Source organism: Pangasianodon hypophthalmus, chromosome 4 (assembly GCF_027358585.1).
Source record: "Pangasianodon hypophthalmus isolate fPanHyp1 chromosome 4, fPanHyp1.pri, whole genome shotgun sequence".
Lineage (NCBI taxonomy): Eukaryota > Metazoa > Chordata > Actinopteri > Siluriformes > Pangasiidae > Pangasianodon > Pangasianodon hypophthalmus.
The window spans coordinates 25,566,903-25,585,511 of NC_069713.1; the positions used below are offsets into that span (position 1 = coordinate 25,566,903).

An 18,609-nucleotide genomic window follows, 5' to 3' on the forward strand; every position below is an offset into this window, starting at 1 on the left:
TACATGTAAGGTGTTTATATTACTACAATCGAGTGACCAACTTAAAATGTTAAGTCGGTTAACACTGAAGTTAACCCCCTAAATTCTGGAATAGTATTTCAGAGAACAAAAATGCTAATGTGCTTTATATCACAGCGCTGTAATTCAAATGATAGATTTTTATTACCGCACTCATTCTAATACATAATCATTCCACAATAATAACTCATTCACAGGATCCTCCTGTTGTTCTTTAACAAAGAAAAATGGCTAATCATTAACATGGTGAAGTTTTCTCTAAGGAGACGTTTATGTAACAATTATGGAAGGAGTCTCAGGTGTCAGTGCTTCGTAACAGTCAGGAAGTTTTTCAGCACGGGTCTTCAGGACAGAGGACTTTGCACTTTTTCTTGCTAACATGACTAGCTGCATTTTTTGTCTTCAAGATTAAGCAAAAAGAGAGGCTTGGGAGGGAATGTTGCTGCTAATGTAAGTGATAAGGGGAACTAAGTTGTCTCACAATATTGAATGTGAGTATAAACAGTTAAAAAGCATGAAATGACTTTCATTAATAAAAAAAATTGAAATCATTGGCAAATTGCTGTGGTATAAGAGGAATAAAACACTTCAGGACATGCTGTTATCGGATAATAATCCACTTAAGGCCGGTAAAGGTAACTCCGCTTCATGTCGCGCCACATCCCCACACCCTGTCATGGATTGTTAATAGCATGCTGCCAAAGTTTCTGATTCCTTTGAGATTTTGAAATCAAAATGAAAAGTGCTATATAAATTCTATTCATGGCATATATTAGCCATCTGACACAAATCCCCATCCCCTTTTGGTTTACTACTGGTTATTTGGTTTACTAGTTAAAACTACTGACACAAAGAGAATTCTGGGAGATTAGTAATAAAAGCAGTAGCTGTTACATTGACAGGAATGTACAAACAAGTAAGAAAAGGAAGAATACAGACAAAATGCACCTCAATCCTGTCAGACGACTCTGCGATTGTGGTGCCATGTAGCACTTGTAACTCTCAAAGATTAATCTCATTCATTTTTACAAGGTTTCTTTGCTCACAATGGCTGAATTTTGCTCTTATAGGAGTAATAGAGTTTATTTTTTAGCATAGAATTAGCAAATATACAAAATATGATTAACTATAATCTATGGTAACAGCATGAGAACATTAAGGAAATTCTAATGATTTACTGAAATTAAACAAAACATTTGGGTGACAGTGTTGTACTTTCACTGTGACCTCATCAGTCAATCATATTATTATTGAAAATGAAAAAAAGAATGAGAGAACTTACTTTTCTTCTTGGAAATTCTGATGATATAACTTCTTGTTGAACTTCGTAGAGGAAATGTGGTCAGGTAACATGGTTGAGAGAATGTGGCAGGAACTAGAATGTACATATTTCATAACCTATAATGGATGACTGATGGAAAAGGATGTTTCAAGGATTAGAGGATGCAACACATGAATGCAGTAATAATATGATTTTTTTAAAAAGTATTTTAATGATTTTATTTCAAAGAAAACTGTAGTTATAGTGGGCTGAAACAGGCAACTCTGTGCAGTATTTATTTTTTTTAAATTACTGTTTTAAGCCATTTATGTGAAACATATACATAGGTTATTGTGAAGGACACTTTACCTGTTTGTAAATATAATATCAGTGGGATATATTAACGCACCCCTATCATGGAATCCTCCAGATGTTTACCATTTGACCCGAACAATTTCTTTAGCAGCTTTCCGTTTAAATTGATTTAGATTAATAACATTAAATCACACGGGCCATACTGAATTTTTTTAAATACGTTTATATTTGGATTAGCCATTCTGCCCAGGTGATACCTTAGAAAAGAGAAGCCACATTTGTATCCAAAAAGGCAGAAACAGGCTATTTTGCCTGGTAAAAGGCATGGGGTGATGCCGGTCTCCTGCTAACATGCAGGACTTGTTTAGTGAATGTTTACAAAGCTTAAAATATTCTTAGGCCCCAACGTGCATTGTGACACACTGATGTGTACATGTTGGCATTGTAAAGGCCCATCAGTCGCAAATGGGAGAGACTTGCCACCCACAGTCACAGATAAGATTAATTATGATAATATATTTCTGTCTCTTTTGTCATAGTAATGAATGGCCCCCCAAACTTTTCTTGAGGCGTCTTTGTTTGTGGTCCTTTAACAGTGGTATTGTTGAGGGCAGAGTTAGCAGGTGGCAAGAAATCAGAGCCCTTTGTTTTCCGAGTTTCTTTATTTTTTTTTTCTTTAGAGGAATATAAAAATATGTGCACACTAGGAGCATGAAAGAGGATAGAGACAGACAGAGAGAGGGAGAGAGAGAGAGAGAAGAGACTTTTCAGGTGATCTGACAAAGGTGTCAAGAGACAGAGTTGCAATATCATTTATCATTAATAATATTGACTACCATTATGCCACATATCACATAAGTAAAAGTGCTAATTCATATTAGTCAAACCTATTATATTACCTGTATTAAGCATCATATAAGCATCATAAATTATCTAGCTGCATGAGGAAGGTCTTCTTATGATCTCAATTCCTTAACATGATGATTTTTTTTTATATTTCAAAATGTAATAGGAAGGAGTCATCAATCAAGTCAAATAATTCTTGGTATTCCAAACAGTAACTAAATACCACCCACAGGAATGGGTACTGAAAACCAAACTTCACTACCTTTTAAAAAGAGAATATAAAACTTTTAACATCGATGTTTTCACTGAACAGAGGGTGTACATCTCATTGCACCACAGCAGCTGACCGAGTTAAACAATAGCTTAAAACAGTGTAAATGTCTTTAGGATCATTGTGTCATGGCCTGTGTGTTCATTTCAAAGCTGCGCACTGCCTCGTGTGTCTTTGAGGTTATACGCCTTTACAGGCCACACAGCCTGCATACTGTCTTTGTTCGGCAGTAAGAAAGTACTAATTGTTAAGTGTGTGTGTGCTGGAGGTGGGCGTGATTTCGAGGGAGGCTTGCGGGGGACGCAGCGTCTCAAAAGGTGGCCACGAAAGAGAGGAAATTCGTTTGGGCCTCAAGAACACAGAAGACAAATTGAGGAAGTGTTCTGTTAATGTGTAGGGGTCAGCAGCAAACATGCAGGTTTTCTGCCACTTGGGTGGCCGAGGTGGTCTCACACCCTGCACCGTGCTCAGTCCTGGAGCCTAGCATCCCCCATGCCCTCTAACCAGACACACACAAACCACCCCACACACACAAGGTCCTTCAGAGCAGAAGCACTGACCACTCAGTCCTGTCATTTGGTTAGTCATTCCTCCCCTCTTTTAGCCGGGACTTCACCATTACTTGGCTGGCAGAGGTATCTGGACCCAGTCCATGTTCAAATTATGTCACTCTCAATGATTTACGACCATTCAAGCTTTCACAAGTGCCAATGCACTTACACCACTTACTGTAACAGCATTTCGTGCCCATTTAGCCACTAATGTGTTAACAGTAGCATCTGCATTTTGAAGCAGATCACCTGCAGAAGACCCACGTGCCACAGTGGAACCCCACTTAGACAAACCAGCAAAGCATCAGTTTTCTTACAATGACTTATATAAATTATACTTCTTTCCCAGAATGTCTGCATGTTTTTAAGCACTGTACAAGATTTTGTCTTGTCTGATTCTAGTGGATTCTGTCCCTTCATCTCTTGCTGTCCCAGCAAACGAGTGAAGGAGCAAGGGCTTGGAAGCTACCCAGAGACAGTAAGCCGGGCCTGATGTACGATCTGTCGGCTGACATCTGAACCTGGGCGCTGGAAAACACAAGCATCTGTCACGTTCGGCCCCGGAGGGTGGGGACTGACACTGAACACAGCTCCGGTGGGCTCAGATCCCAGTTTAGCTGTTGGGACTCTTGGGGTTCCAGGAGGCTCTGCCTAAATATACAAACCTTTTCCCCAAATGACCCATGCAGTGACTCGTAAGCACAGCCTGGAGGTCTGGCCATGGATGATGCAGAGAGAGGGCAGAGGGCACAGCTTCTGATTAGCTATCACAAGTATACACATGGTATATATTAGGTGCAAAAACGGGACAGACATATGGAAGAGACCACAGATTTGAGCTGATTTTGACATCTTGATTTCTGTCTGTTCTTCGTTTTTTGGCTGGTACATGAAAAAGCTTTAAGGCCAATAATCTAGCTCGGCAGGGCAAATAAATTATACATTCAGCAAAAACCAATTCCTACTACCGCAGCTTGGCGACGTGATGAACTGCTGAAGATCTTGAATTGGACAGAACTCAGCCGGAGAGGAAAAAGGGAGGACAAAACGCAAAGCAATATCCTCATAAATACACATATTAGTTTATGGATTTAGAGAGGGCCATTAGAAAGTCAGGGGAAATTATTTCAGTATGTCCAAAAAGAAAAACTACAAAGTACAGGGAGGCGAAGGCTGCGAAGACAAAGAACTCATGATCATTTCATTAGTGACACTAAATGACTCGGTTTGGCCACAGAGACAGAGCAAGCCATGATAAATCATCACTGAGAATCTTCTGGAGGCTCATCGCCCTTCGTGACTGAGGAACTAACTTGAAGCCTGTAATTTAGGAGCTGCAATGGAATGTCATAAATCTTTGACAGCAAAGAGAGAAAAATCTTTAAGACTAGTTCTTTATAGCATCTTCCGAGTTGGGGGGAGGGAGACGATTAGTTGTTATGTTCTCACTGGGTGGTCCATTGCTCTGCCTTTTTGTGTACAAATAAAGTTAACCCTATTGTGCTTATCCGTTTCTTCTGACAGCAGGGCATGTAGTCGCTCACTCATGGTGGTCATACTGACAGCTGTAGAACCTACACCACTGAGTAGTACATCTACAAACACCAGTACAGCACCTCCCAGTAGCACTCTGTAAGGTACACGACATCTAACCATGTCAGCAAAAACACACCTAAATTACACTTTGGACAGAATAAGTACAACCAAGCATCATGAATTTAAAAATACACACTTCTTCACATTTCACCTTTATGCAAGGCAAGTTGTATAGTATTGTCTGGTTACTCTTTATATGATGCAGTAAAGAAACCAAAGTTCAATTACATTCATACTCAGAGGCGTAAGAAACACAGAAACTCATGACTCAGGGCATTACAGTGTAAAAAAAAGAAAAAAACTGTAAAATAATGACACTGTCAGCTGAGATAAATAATTCCATGTTTATTTGGACACATTCAGTAAAAAAAAAAAAAAATTGAGGTGTCCAAGAGGAAGCTTCTTTGGTGACAATCTTGTCATGCCCATGAGCCGTCTTCCCCTTGGTTCTAGATCTCCATGAGCTGATCTGATCCAACGATGACATCATTGGTCCTTTCAGCTGAAAAGAAAAGAAACATAATGTTCAGAAAGAGCTGGCAGTCACCTGGCCATCCATGTCTTGAAGAGTAAGCTGTGCCTTCTGGGATGGGGGCTGCCACGACGTGTTTCAGCGCTGGAGATCTTATCACGGGAGTCATGCCACTACCTTGATGACAAATATCTACCCTTGCCTACACCAACGCGTAGGCATCTACCATATGCCTGTGTGCTGATCGCTTAAAATGAGGCCAAGAGTGCTAACTAGCATGAGAGCATATTTATACTGCTCCCAAGGACACACATGCAAATATTGGTATAATAAGTCTGTTTTTGAGGGTCACTCAATTAGGCAGTCTGAAATGTTGACTCTAGCAAGCTTTTCCCTATGTTTTCAATCAAAAAGAGCAAAACATGTCTTTGACAGTCTATGCATACGCCTCCAAAGTTTATCTCCATTCCTTTGTGTATTGACGAAGGAAATGGACCTGGCCTGACAGACGAGGCCCCTATTTATAAATACGTGTCATCCAGGCAGATAAATACGAGGAAGGTCGATATCCTTTTACCGAAAACGTAGTGAGTCCAAGCTAAACCTTGCCAAGGTCGACTGATGTTGCATAGAAAGATGCATTTTAGTGAGAATGAATCTGTACAATGACATGGGGTTTTTTGGCATCAAAGTTTGGGCAAAGACAAATAGAGCATGCCATGATGGACATCCAAGGCTGAGAGAGAGACAGAAATAGAGTACAGTGGAAAAAGACGGTCTGAAGAACAGCGTGTGTCATCAGCCTGGGTGCCACCTTTTGACGGGCTCTGACACCTGACGGCAAGTCCCGGAGCGCCCAGGTGGTCTCGCGCACACACCCACATGCTGAGCTCTGGTGCGTGAGCATGCAAATAATCTGTAATGAATTTCCCAGGCATACCCCAGCATGCTTTGCTTGCCTGGGGATGCAAAGCTCGAACCTTATAAAGGGCCTTGTAGAGCAACTGTTGAGACACTTTATGAGATGCCTATGGCTGCACTTTGGCTAACACATGCTAACAGGCAGCAGGGGTAAACAGCGCAGAAACAGTCTGAACAAGAGTGTGTGTGTGTGTGTGTGTGTGTGTCAGGTCGAAGTGTGAAGCTAATGGACACTGACTGCATGAGACCACCGTAGTAGAGCTCCAATGCAGTCTATTGGCTTCTAGAGTGCTCTAATCACTCAACAGCTAGTTAGATAGGCTTACTGGCGTGATAAGCCTGGTGGTCATGTTAACATTAAGGGCACAGGTGGTGAGTGGAAAAAGCTCTACACACATGGAGTCCACAGAAATAAAAGCCTCCTGTGCTACTTCCTTTGTTTGTACATACCAACAGAGAAGTACAGGTATGAGAGGCTATATTATGCGCAGCAGCATAAATGTTTATTGGATTGTCTTCGCTTCTTTGACATGACTTTCAAGTCAGCAGCATAACGTCAATAAGAGACAGAATGTTTTACTGCAGGAGTTTAGGCACGTCAAAAAAAACAGCAATTTGCCACTTTCATGGTTTGGTTTCTTTACTTTTAAATTAAAGCATTTATATTTTGGCTCTGAAGTTACAGAGGGCGGGCATCCTGCCCTGTGCTTATTAAATGCAATGACTTAAAAAAAAAAAAAAAAAGAAATAATAGGCTCCATTAACTCTGCTCTTGGTTTCTCTGGGATAACTCTGAATTGTGGTCACTGTGCTTTAAGCAGTGTGTGCTATGTGTGTGTGTGTGTGTGTGTGTGTGTGTATGTGCCCGTGCTTTGGGAAGTACAGGGGTCTAGCTTGTAATTTGGGATTTCTGGGAGCACTTCAATAAGCCCCTGTCTTTTAGGAGGTTATGGCTGACTAATCGGGTCCAGCTCACAAGTGACTACGGAAAAGGAAAGCATGGTGGGGGGTGGTGAAATGTTGCAGTTTGGGTGTGTGCGACAGGGGGAGAAAAAACTGTGTGTGTGTGTGTGTGTGTGTGTGTGTGTGAGGGGTGGGGGGGGGTTGCTGAGGCAGCAACACCCTGTTGTTCAGTCAATTAGGCCAGGAAGCCTCTGGACATCTTAAGGCCGCCTTAGGCACAGTCATTGATGGAGAGGCTGGAGAGCGAGTGCAGACCACCCGCAATACAACAGCCTGGAGCCACACACACACACACGCACACACATACACACACACACACACACAAACACAAACCTCACAGTATGATCCAACACTGAGGGGATTAACAATATTAAAAAATAAAGTGCAATTGTTCACACAAGCTTAAGTTTTAATGCACTATTGAAACAGATTAACAGACAAGCCACACACATACACACACACACACACACATAAAGAGACACACACTGAAGCTGAAAAAGGCAGGCACGACTGTGCAAGAGCACACAGAAACAAACACAAAGGCCTGACTTGGTGTTGCGTGTGTGTGTTTGGTGTAAAACAGTGCATGCGCTCACCCTCTGGCTCGATGCGCTGGCCGCTTCCCACCAGACAGTATTTAATGTCAGCACCTCGTCCGATCGTGGCGTTGTTACAGATCACACTGCCTTGAATGTTACACCTGAGGACAGCATATTAATAGAACTTCATATCAGTTTCACTTTGTGAATTTAGACACACACTCACATGCGCACACACAGACACCCCCACACTAAAGCCACTCCATGAGTCACACACATTCACTGCTGCTGTAATTTGTTTGTACATGATTAATTAAGTGTCTAGCTATGCATATGTAAATTAGCTCAGTACTTATGTCATTACAACCTTATTACAAGTCTATTAGCCTACACAGCCACATGTTCACCCTACACAGTTACATAACCACAGTAACATAGGAAAAGTAGATATTATGTGCTATAGTATGTAACATATACAGTCAAGGAGGAGGAAGGCCAAAAAAAAAAAAAAAACTTTTCAAAGATTTTGAAATAATTCATGGTAAGATATTACTAAGATCACATGCTGCATCTTACCATCCTGAACCTGATTTGTCTAAAATATTCTCTCATAACTTTAATCACAGTTTGTCTTTATAACTGCCTCCAGCTTCTTTGATATCATTTAGATTTTGGATCTCCTTGATTCTAATTCGGCTCCATGTGACCCGCCCTGTCTTTTCCAATTCTTTTTCACATCTGTTCCAACTCTGCCAGATGTCATACACTGCCTTCTGCAGATCACGTCTGGAGATCAAGAGGGTCGTAGCCAAACCTTGACTTCCTGGTTTTGTTTCCAACTATTTCCAACTGTTAACTTTGGCTTAGTTTTTCAGCTGATGTCTTGTTGCAGGATACACCCACATGTCATTTTTAACTCAACTATTTCTTTTTTGGCCATTAAAAATAAAAATGAAATAAAATAATACTCATGGGGTAAAAACTTTTGCACACGTCTCTATGTATGGTTGTACTATGTGGCCCTGCATTTGAACTTGACTTCAATTCGCATATCTCTGTAGCTGTGGTAATGCACACGTCAGCACAACATTAGATTTGTAGATGAGTCAGAAGCAGTTTAATGTTTACTGGACACTGCTTTAAAATGTGCATGCCATGACACGTGCACACACACCACACACATACACACAGACACACAGCGCTCTAAGCTGCTCCCTGTTTACACCGCACAAAGAATAATATTTTCCTAGGCTCGCTTTGGCACCATAAAATCGTATTTGCACAGTTTGATGTTTGATTGAGCCAAGCCTGGCTTTCTTCTCTCGCGCTCTTGGGTGCAGGAATATATTTCAGATACACACCAGTCTTCCACTTTCATGTCTCTGCACTAATTGCACAGCTGAGGGTCTTGTCCTTTGTGCACCCGAACGCTGCCGCCCTCCCCCTGCAGGGAAACTCGATCCTGCCCCGTTTTCTGCCAATTTCATTTATTCCCCATATGCACCCATTAGCACGTGTATTAAAAACAATAGCGACGTCTAATGTGTGAGGCGACCCGCTGTGCTGTCCAAAGCCAAAATATATATGCACATGACCTGTGCAGTGTGTTCGAGGTGTTGTAGAACGGAAGGTGTGTTCACACTTCCTGTTAGGTGTGCCTGGCATTTTAGGAAGTGGAAGTCAGTGCTGCCTTGAGCGCTTCTATAGGACACACTCCTGAGGATTAGCACGTTTCCTGATTGTGAGGACAGAAAAGCTGTTGTTCCGCTGTTCTCATCTTTGGGTTAGGAACTCGACCCTGTCTTTGGGTTAGGAACCTTCTACCCTGTTAATCAACTGAAAGGGACCACCATAGGACCAGATATAATTTGGGTGTACATTCTCAGTACATCAGTGATACTGACATGGGAGCGTGTGTGGTGCGGGCATGAGTGTATCACACACAGCAATGTTTTATATTCAAGTAAGGTGCTAAGGAGTGTATGAAAGAGAAATCATAGAAAGACAGGAGGTACAGACTGAGAGAAAGAAATAGAGGTATATTAAAAAAGAGGGAGAGAGAGGAAGGGGGAGGTTTGGTAGTGATGAGAGATTACAAGGATTGGAGAATTAAACAGAGAGACCACCAAAGAAGCAGTGCTGAAATACCACTAATTACTGACACTGTGTTCCTCCTCATGGTGACCCCCTCCCTCTCTCCTTTGCCCTCCACCCCTCTCATCCCTTGCTCCATACCCCCCCCTCCTAGCCCAAAGCCCCCAGAGCTTTGTAAACAACCACTCCTCCATGCAAACAAAGAGACCAAAAATGCAAGTGCCTTCTTTAACATTGCTAATCCCCTCTTACATTTTTTTTTTATCAATCTGAAAGAATTGCTGTTCCTCTCTCTCTCTCTCTCTCTCTCTCTCTCTCTCATTTCTTTCACCCCTTGCTTTCATGCGAGCTCTAATTCGGATGTGAGGGTCCCCGTGCTGGCACCAAACTCGCCTGCTTAAGGGGAAAAACCGCACTGGAAAAAACCTCCAAAAGCTCCTTCCTTGGATTTGGACAAAAACGCACTTGTTTCTCTCTCACTTGCTCGCAGAGATCCATGCTGTCTACTATGTTTTCAATGTCCTTCAAGCTCATCATTTAACTAAATCGGCTTGAATCTAAACTGCTTTCACTAAAGCAAAAGGAAAAATTAGGTGAAGCCTGCAATTCATTCAGTACCTAGTGTGATTCTACAAGCTGTCTTTAGGATGTTTCGCAAGAACATGCCCGTCTGGCGTTTCGTCGAGTAACCTGCACGGTGATGCACTTGTCTCTCTGGCAATCATTACATCGACATTCATCACTTTTCTGGGTGCTTGCTGCATCGGGCGGCCTGTTCAGGGTCAGCGAGCACCTTCAACAGTTTGACAACAGAAGTTTCTGTTTTTTCTCAAACAATAAAATGCAGCAGACGAAGCCTCCTTCCCCCTTCCCTCTACTCATAGCAGGACGGTCTGATCATGCTGCATGTCCTGTCCTCTGACTCAACTTTCCAGCACCAGACTTGTGTCGAAAGAGAAAAACAGAAATGGTTTGTCTCTGTATAGTAATCACCTAATCCTAGCTGTAATAGAAACGGCACATGGCACCAGCTTTTCCTTAACACAGTGCTCAGAGCTCTGAATGAAGCAATGCCTTTAGCAGGAATGATCATAAATGATACAGGTGAACAGTTCTGTGGTCACTATGAGTCAGAGATGCACCTTCTACTTTATTATCACATTAAGTTAAGTCCAATAAACACTCTGACCCAGATATGATGAAAACACTTTGGCAATTTTGTAGTGTTGGTATGAACACAAAAGAGATGCCATGAAGTGAGGAATAAAATATGAGTGCTGTTATAGGAAAATATAGATGTGATTTACAGTTTGATTACTTTCAAATAACAATAACTTTCCAATTTCCAACAGGTTTCTGAAAACTTTTCTGTGTTGGAAAACTAACAGTTTGACCTCTGACTGTTACAAAGTGCTGACACTGGAGACTCCTTCCAAAAATGTCAAATATACATCTTCTACACTTCATCATATCAACAATTAAACATGTTTTTCCAAATCTTTTTTTGCAGAGCATCTGCCATATAAGTCCCTGTGTAAGTTGGTACTAAAGAAACGATAAAGTTTAAAAAGCTTAAATGCTTAAGGCAAAGCACCTACCCTTCTTCAATAGTGACACCATTCATGATGATAGAGTTCGTTATCTTGACTTTCTCCTTGACTGTGGTGGACGCGCCGATGGTTGAGCGTTTGATGGATGTTTTGTCTGCTATCTGGCTGAACGCGCCGATGATGCTGTCACCTCCGACCTTAGAAAGATAGCACAACTGTTACTCCTGCTGTACATAACCTTCTAAATATTGCAGAAATGTGCACAGACGTCTAGGGTGGACACAGTAATCCACAATTCAGCCTCACTGAACTGAACCATGAACTTCACAAAAATCTTCATTTCATGTGTAGCTACATTAACTATATTAAGGTTATAGAGCGGGAATGGACTACTCACGAGACTTCTCTCAGACACCACAGCAGACGGGTGAACTGGAGGCTCTTCGACCAGTTTGGGAGCCTGAGAAACACCAAAATCATTAGAATATCACATTAGGGACATATTAGCACATATTCTGATATTCGGAATGCACAGCTGTTTTTTCCTGGACATTTCAAAACCATCACTATCCCTACTTTCCTTTTCATCTGATCAGCTGTTATATTTCTTAGGACAGTGCCAGAAGTTCGCAAGATTATATGTAGCTTTGCAACGTAACACAACCTGACAGGCAGCTTATGTAACTTCCTAGCTAGTGGTACATAGCTAGTGATATTTCTTAGCTCATTTTCTCATAAGAACTAAACTAGTTGTGTTTTTATCTGAGCTAATGACCGTTATAAGCAACCTCATTTTACAAGTTAACTCTAGGCTATAATCTACAGTAACAGTGAAAGGAATACTAAATGTGAAATTCTGCTACATGTAGTTATGTCTATTAATAAAAAAATTAGATAAAGTATAAACTATACTGCAATAAGTGATTATATTGTGATATGCAAATGTGATAATGTCACATGCTACTACCACACTGCAGTAATATAAAGCAGTTCATTTCAGTAGGCATGTATACATCAGCTTTACTTCCACACTCAGAAGTCAACACTCACCACGCGATTGGCCTCCACGTACGCGGCCAGCGTGTTGACGCGGTAACACATGCCGTCCTCCATGATATGCACATAGCAGCGGAGCTTTGAGCCATGGTACGCCTCGCTCATGTCTCCACGATGATCATTCCAGCAGGAGCGATCTCGCGCAAGCTCCAGTAGCCCCTCATCTTTGGAGGAGCTCAAGATCTCTGCGAAACAGCATTGTGTGCATGTTAGTCTTTTTTTTTTTCCTTTTTATGGGTTCAGTCAGGACATCTTTAACTTAAATAACACGCTACTGAGGTTACTAGTTTGTGGAAAACTGCATTTGTTACAATAAGGTCTCATTATATGAACAAGAAATTACCTTATGTATTAATAAACTTAATGAAAAAAAATTAGTTGCTTCTTTCACTACTACCAAAAAATGATTTAAAACAAAACAAAACCCAAACAGAAACACTTTCTAGTGAAAAAAAAGGAAAAACATCTGCACTCCTTTTTTCCGCTCTTCCTGACAAAAATTGCTCCAGATCTATCAAACTGCAGGAGGATCTCGTGTGCAGAGCCTTCTGCAAGTCATTCCACAGGTTTTTGATAGGATTTAGAGCTGGGCTCAGAATGGGCCATTCCAACACATTGATCTTCTTCTTCTGAAGCCATTCCTTTGTTGACTTGGATTTGTGCTTTGGGTTGTTATAATAATGGAAGGAGAAATTTTTCTTCATCTTCAGGTGTCTAACAGAGGCCTGCATGTTTTGTGCCAAAGTGGATTAGTATTTGGAGCTATCCATGATTCCCTTCATCTTGACTAGAGCACCAGTCCCAGATGAAGAGAAGCAGTCCCATAGCATGATGCCGCCGCCACCATGCTTCACCGTGGGGATAGTGTTGTTTGTGTGATTAGCTCTCTCTCTCTCCCTTTTTTTCTCCAAGAAACCTATCTTTTAGAATTATGCAACAAAAGTTCTATCTTTGTCTCTCATACCGTAACACAATTGGTCACCTGGTTTGGGGTGATGTTATGTATGTTTTGGAAAAATTTAGGTGGGTTTGGGTGGTTTTTTTTTCGTTTTTGTGAGAAAAGGCTTCAGCAATACGAGGCAATATATGACACTGTTGTCACTTGCAGGGAGTGACCAGTACTTGCCAGATTTTCCTGCGGCTCCTTTAATGTTGCCGTAGGTCTCTTGGCAGCCTCCCTGAAGCTTTTGCCTTTTCGCTTTATCAATTTTGGAGGTGCGTGCAGTTCTTTATAACGTCACTGTGGTGCCCCAATTTCTCCATTTGTGAATAATGACCGTCACGGTGTGCCTCTCTCCTGATCGATATCTTTCAAAAGTGAAATTTCCTACATGCTTTGTAAGCTCTTTGCAGACTATCGCTTCAGCATGTTGGATGAAACAACTGATCCTTATCTGGGCTTAATCAGAATCACTTCACTGATGACAGGTGCATCATAATTGCTTTTAAACATGACTCATTATTACATTATGACTCATTATAAAAGGGTGTGCACACTTGTTTTTCACTTGAATTTTGTTGATTGCTATATGACATTAAAGGCGTAAAAAGATCTGACATGATTTACCTTGGCTTCTTTTTTTTAACATAACAAAACCCTGCGATTTTAACAGGGGTGTGTAGACTTTTTATATCTACTGTATATGAAGTGTCATCAAGTGACAGACATTTACCTAGGGAAGAGCTTGCATCTTTCATCTTCTGATTCTGTTCTGTCTGCTTGTCATCCGTCTGGTCGTTTAAGACTTTCGTGAACTGCTTACGCACCAGATATGGCACCAGCTCCCCCCGCAGCGAAGAGATGGACCTGGGGCAGAACAAATTCATCATAGCATTCAGAAAGTAAGACACAGCTTTTGCACTTTACCATACATATATAACAAATCAAAGTTATTTCATGATTGCAGTAAAAAGGGCTTAGATCTATATCCTGCATGTGCTTTCATCATATCAATGCACTGCTTCAGGTCTGAATAGAGGACGACTATTTAAGGAATCTTTTCTTCATTCTTATAAAGGTTCAAACAAAGGCACAATGGGGGACAGAAAAGGACGACTATGTCACCACAGTGTGGATTCTAGTTCATGGGCATCTCGCAGGTTTAAAGGGATCAGGATGGAGCATGGTTTGTAAAAAGCACCCTGTAAGCCTGGGGCCGAGTTTCAGCGGGTCCCTAACCATCGCTCCTCCTCAGGCTCCCCACTCTCACCCTCATGCTTTAGTTCCTTTTTTCGGCCAAGATTAGCATTTCCATCTGAATGCCATGAGAGAAACAACAGTTACTCTGTCCATTTCGCTCCTTCGCTACTCTGTGCCTCAGTAGCCTCCAGAGTGAAAGAGAGTGAGAGAAATGGAAGAAGAGAGAGAGGGAGGGAAATGGTAACAAAAAGCAAAAGAGGGGGAAAAGGCAGGCTACAAAAAGTCAGCCTGGTTTGATGAGAGAAAAGGGGAGCGGGAGGAACCAGGATGGATGATGAAGGCAGATTATTTGAAATGATATTTATATCAGGGGTTTAGCATTGTACTTAGATTCAACACGTTTATTTCAGTCTCTTAGAGCTCACGCTACCATAAAGCTCTCAGGTGCCGTGTTGTAAATGTGCTTAACACCTCACAGGAACCCTTAACCGGCTCAGAGACAGTTAACACACACACGGCTTATACAAAGCAGAAAGTAAATCAATGTTTGTTTGATAATGCTGTGAAATTACGTTATGTAGTTTAATGATATAGTCGAGTTTCCACACGCATTCCTTCTCACTTACTTTGTAATAACCATTAAGAGGGAAGGAGTAGAGTAAACAAGCCAAAAGAGGCGTGAAAGGTAATAATTCACGGCGGGAAATTCCCCAGACTTACTTGTTGTCGACTAAAAAGTCAACCACGGATCTCTTAAAGCAGTACAGGTGGGCGTCCAGGAGGCCTGTCTTGATGTGCATCCTGGGATGTCTGAGAGAGAGAGACAAAGTGGGAGAGAAGAGATTGAAACTCGAGTGAAAACATTACAGGAAAACAACTGCCACTAAATTGTAACTAAAATATAATGATCCAAATCTGTGCAAATCTGGGAGGCCATGTTGGTGTTAAAACGTTGCACTGGGTCTTGTGTGGTAGACTTTAACAGAGACATTTGGCTGGCACTGTCTTCCTCCCAGCTTGGGTCGGATACAGTATAATTAGACTGCAGAACTTGTCTTTACGCTGCACATGGCCTTTCATTTTCCTTTCGCTTCCACTCTTAATTGGTCTCTTTGAGGTAGCGTATGAGGGTACAGGCTTAACAGGCCCCAAAAATAAAGGCAGTGGAGGGAAGAAAAAAACCTGGGAGGTGACATGAAAGGAGCGCTGCTGCATCTGTGTATTGTTCCCGAACACTACACAAATGTCCCTCGTTGCTTAAAATTCAGTCCTGCACCAAAGCCAGTACAGAGAAGCAGTCCAGGCTGACTTCATGCTGCTGCTTGCTCACGCAGACCCCCCAGACTTTTTACAGCCTGCTGCTGAGATGACGACTTTCCTGGAGAGTTTAGAGGCCCGGAACAAGGCCTCACAAAATGGCCGCCTGAAGGATATGGTGACTCGTAATAACGGCTGACTCAGACCAGAGGAGGAACACAAATTACATCGCAAGAAAGTCAGCTCATGAGGTCGAAAGTCAAAATATTAAAACATTAATGTTTTTAATATTTGGCAAGACAATTACTATTACAATGTCGGTAAGAAATAATTTAAGGCAACTGGACTGCAGTGGAACTGATAAAGCCTCTTGAAATAGAGTGGTGAAATACAGAGAACTTTACTTACTACTACTAAATATGCACAATATTTGGTTACTAAAGAGTGATTTTTTTGTTGTTGTTTTGATGCAAAATGTATTCAGTGGACACAGTTTCCAAAATTTGTCTATTCATCTCTCACTAGAGCTCTAACACCGGCAAAACTATGTATATCTACAGCTGACAATTAAACTCAAATGGATCCGAATTATCAAAAGTATAAGAGATAAAACAATTCATCATTAACCATTTTAAAAACACCACAGTTAACTGTAGAGATTACCTAATATACACTATATGGCCAAAAGTATGTGGACACAGCTATATGTGCCTGTCGAACATCCCATTCCAAACCCATGGCCATTAACATGGAGTTGGTCCTCCCTTTGCTGCTAACAGCCTCCACTCTTCTGGGAAGGCTTTCCAGCAGATTCTGAAGTGTGGCTGTGGGGATTTGTTTCCTTTCATCCACAAGAGCATTAGTGAGGTCAGGCACTGCTGTTGGGTGAGGAGGCCTGGAGCGCAGTCTGTGTTCCAATTCATCCCAAAGGTGTTCAGTGTGGTTGAGGTCAGGGCCAACATGAACCAACAACTTAACATGATCGCTGCTGCAAAATTCAAAAGTGAAGCTGACCAGCAAGTTCCACTATTTACATTTAAACAGTTAACATTTAAACAAATGTCAATTAATACACCTGTTAACTGTGTCACTTTAACATTACTTATGAATGCTGAAATTTATTATTTATTAATTGTAACTAATGCTGTAAATAATGTAAAATAGTCACCTTAAAATGTATTTCATAAGCCTCAGGGTCCATAGTATCCAGAACTGAGTCTTAAAATGAGTCACATAAGAATACATGTGGTGTAAAAAGAAGTTTAAAAAGTTAAAAGTTGTGGTCATGAAATCATAGTGTGTGTGTGTGTGTGTGTGTGCAAAATGTAGGCTTTTCTATAATGCTTTTAATTCACTATTTTGAGTTTTTTGTGAATTTTTGTGAATAAGCTGATCAAGCACTCAACTGTTTTGCTTATAGCTCACTTTATGTTAATCTATAATTTTATCTAAAAAATGAAATGTCACTCCTTGAGATAATCAAAGTCTCTGATTAAGATGATCAACTTTTTCATTGACTTTAAAGGGACGACACAATTAATTCATTAATACTGTCAGATTTATGGATACAATATTGGACTCATATGGCACTCCACAGTTTGTGAGTATATTTACAGCCCAGACCAGAAATTTCAGCAGGATATATTATGGTTACAACAAACTGTCAGACAGTGTTACTGGATTTAATATCCCTCCTCACTCGAGTTGCACAAGAAAACTAGACTTGAGTCCAAGTTCAGACTCACACGTTACTGTTTTACTCAAACTCCACCTGGCGTGCACAATTCTCATGTAACAACTGAATGCCAAAAACTCATCAAACAGGCAATGTGGGAGCTTTGCGGATATCCAAGTATGATCAGGATGTCTGCCAAGATGACAGGTATCCAATTTGCAAAACATGTCTAAAAAAATGTTCAGAGCCAGAGGCAGGTGTGAACCTATACTGCTGCGACATGAACCCCTGTCTGGAATGATGGATAAATAAGGACTGATGCTGATTAGATGTTGTAACCAAATGAAGTAGAACAAGTAGACAGTTTTTCAAGTTTTGTTTCTAGCACCTTTTACTTGTAAGTACTTGTTCCTTTTGCTTGTGCAGTGGTACAGTCATACAGTAAAACTGTGTGACAAAGTTTCAAGACTAAAGAAACAACAGGGGAAAAAGTATTTACAACCTAAATTATTAACAGGAAAAAATAAGTCGTTTCTGCTTCTTAGTCATTTTAAATTTAGTGATAATAAATATTCTTAGTGTGCTTCTTAGTCAGAATAAAAGTGATGGTGGAGTATTGCTAGACTTGATTAATTTTGAGACAAGTTAGTGGTATTTTAGCAGGTTTAGCGCATTTTGTGCATAAAATGAAGTTTGTTTTTTTTTTTAAATTAACAAGCTGAGAGACGTAGAGAGTCGGAAAGAAGCAATCCTCAACATTTGTAATGCAAAGCTACTTCAACTCATGGTTGCTTTATTAAAAAAACAAAAAAACAAAACAAGCCACATAGCAAAACAGTCACTATAGGTTACTTTATTATGCAGCTCTGGCTACATGACCAGAGCAGCTCATTTTCTAAATGTCTACCTATATTTATAACAGCCAGTGTCACAAACATGGCTCTGTGTGTGTGTGTGTGTGTGTGTGTGTGTGTAGAGGGTACTGTGTGTGCTTTGTGTAAGGGAGAAGATGCATAAGGGGATGTACAATATGATAACACAGAATAGTTATATTAGTTAGCAGGGAGGGGCCCATCCTCTGTGT

At 41.0% G+C, this 18,609-nt stretch overlaps 1 protein-coding gene across 1 annotated transcript in view; it reads right to left on the minus strand.

The window, feature by feature from the left end:
• Positions 1 to 5,183: 5,183 nt before the first annotated feature.
• Positions 5,184 to 18,609, minus strand: part of eif2b3 (eukaryotic translation initiation factor 2B, subunit 3 gamma) — a 44,199-nt gene continuing 30,773 nt past the window's right edge. The window contains 7 exon segments of the mRNA XM_034304115.2: positions 5,184 to 5,360; positions 7,811 to 7,914; positions 11,446 to 11,594; positions 11,795 to 11,857; positions 12,448 to 12,638; positions 14,127 to 14,260; positions 15,314 to 15,403. Of these exon segments, the coding sequence (XP_034160006.1) occupies positions 5,308 to 5,360; positions 7,811 to 7,914; positions 11,446 to 11,594; positions 11,795 to 11,857; positions 12,448 to 12,638; positions 14,127 to 14,260; positions 15,314 to 15,403 (784 nt within the window). The 3' untranslated portion in view covers positions 5,184 to 5,307.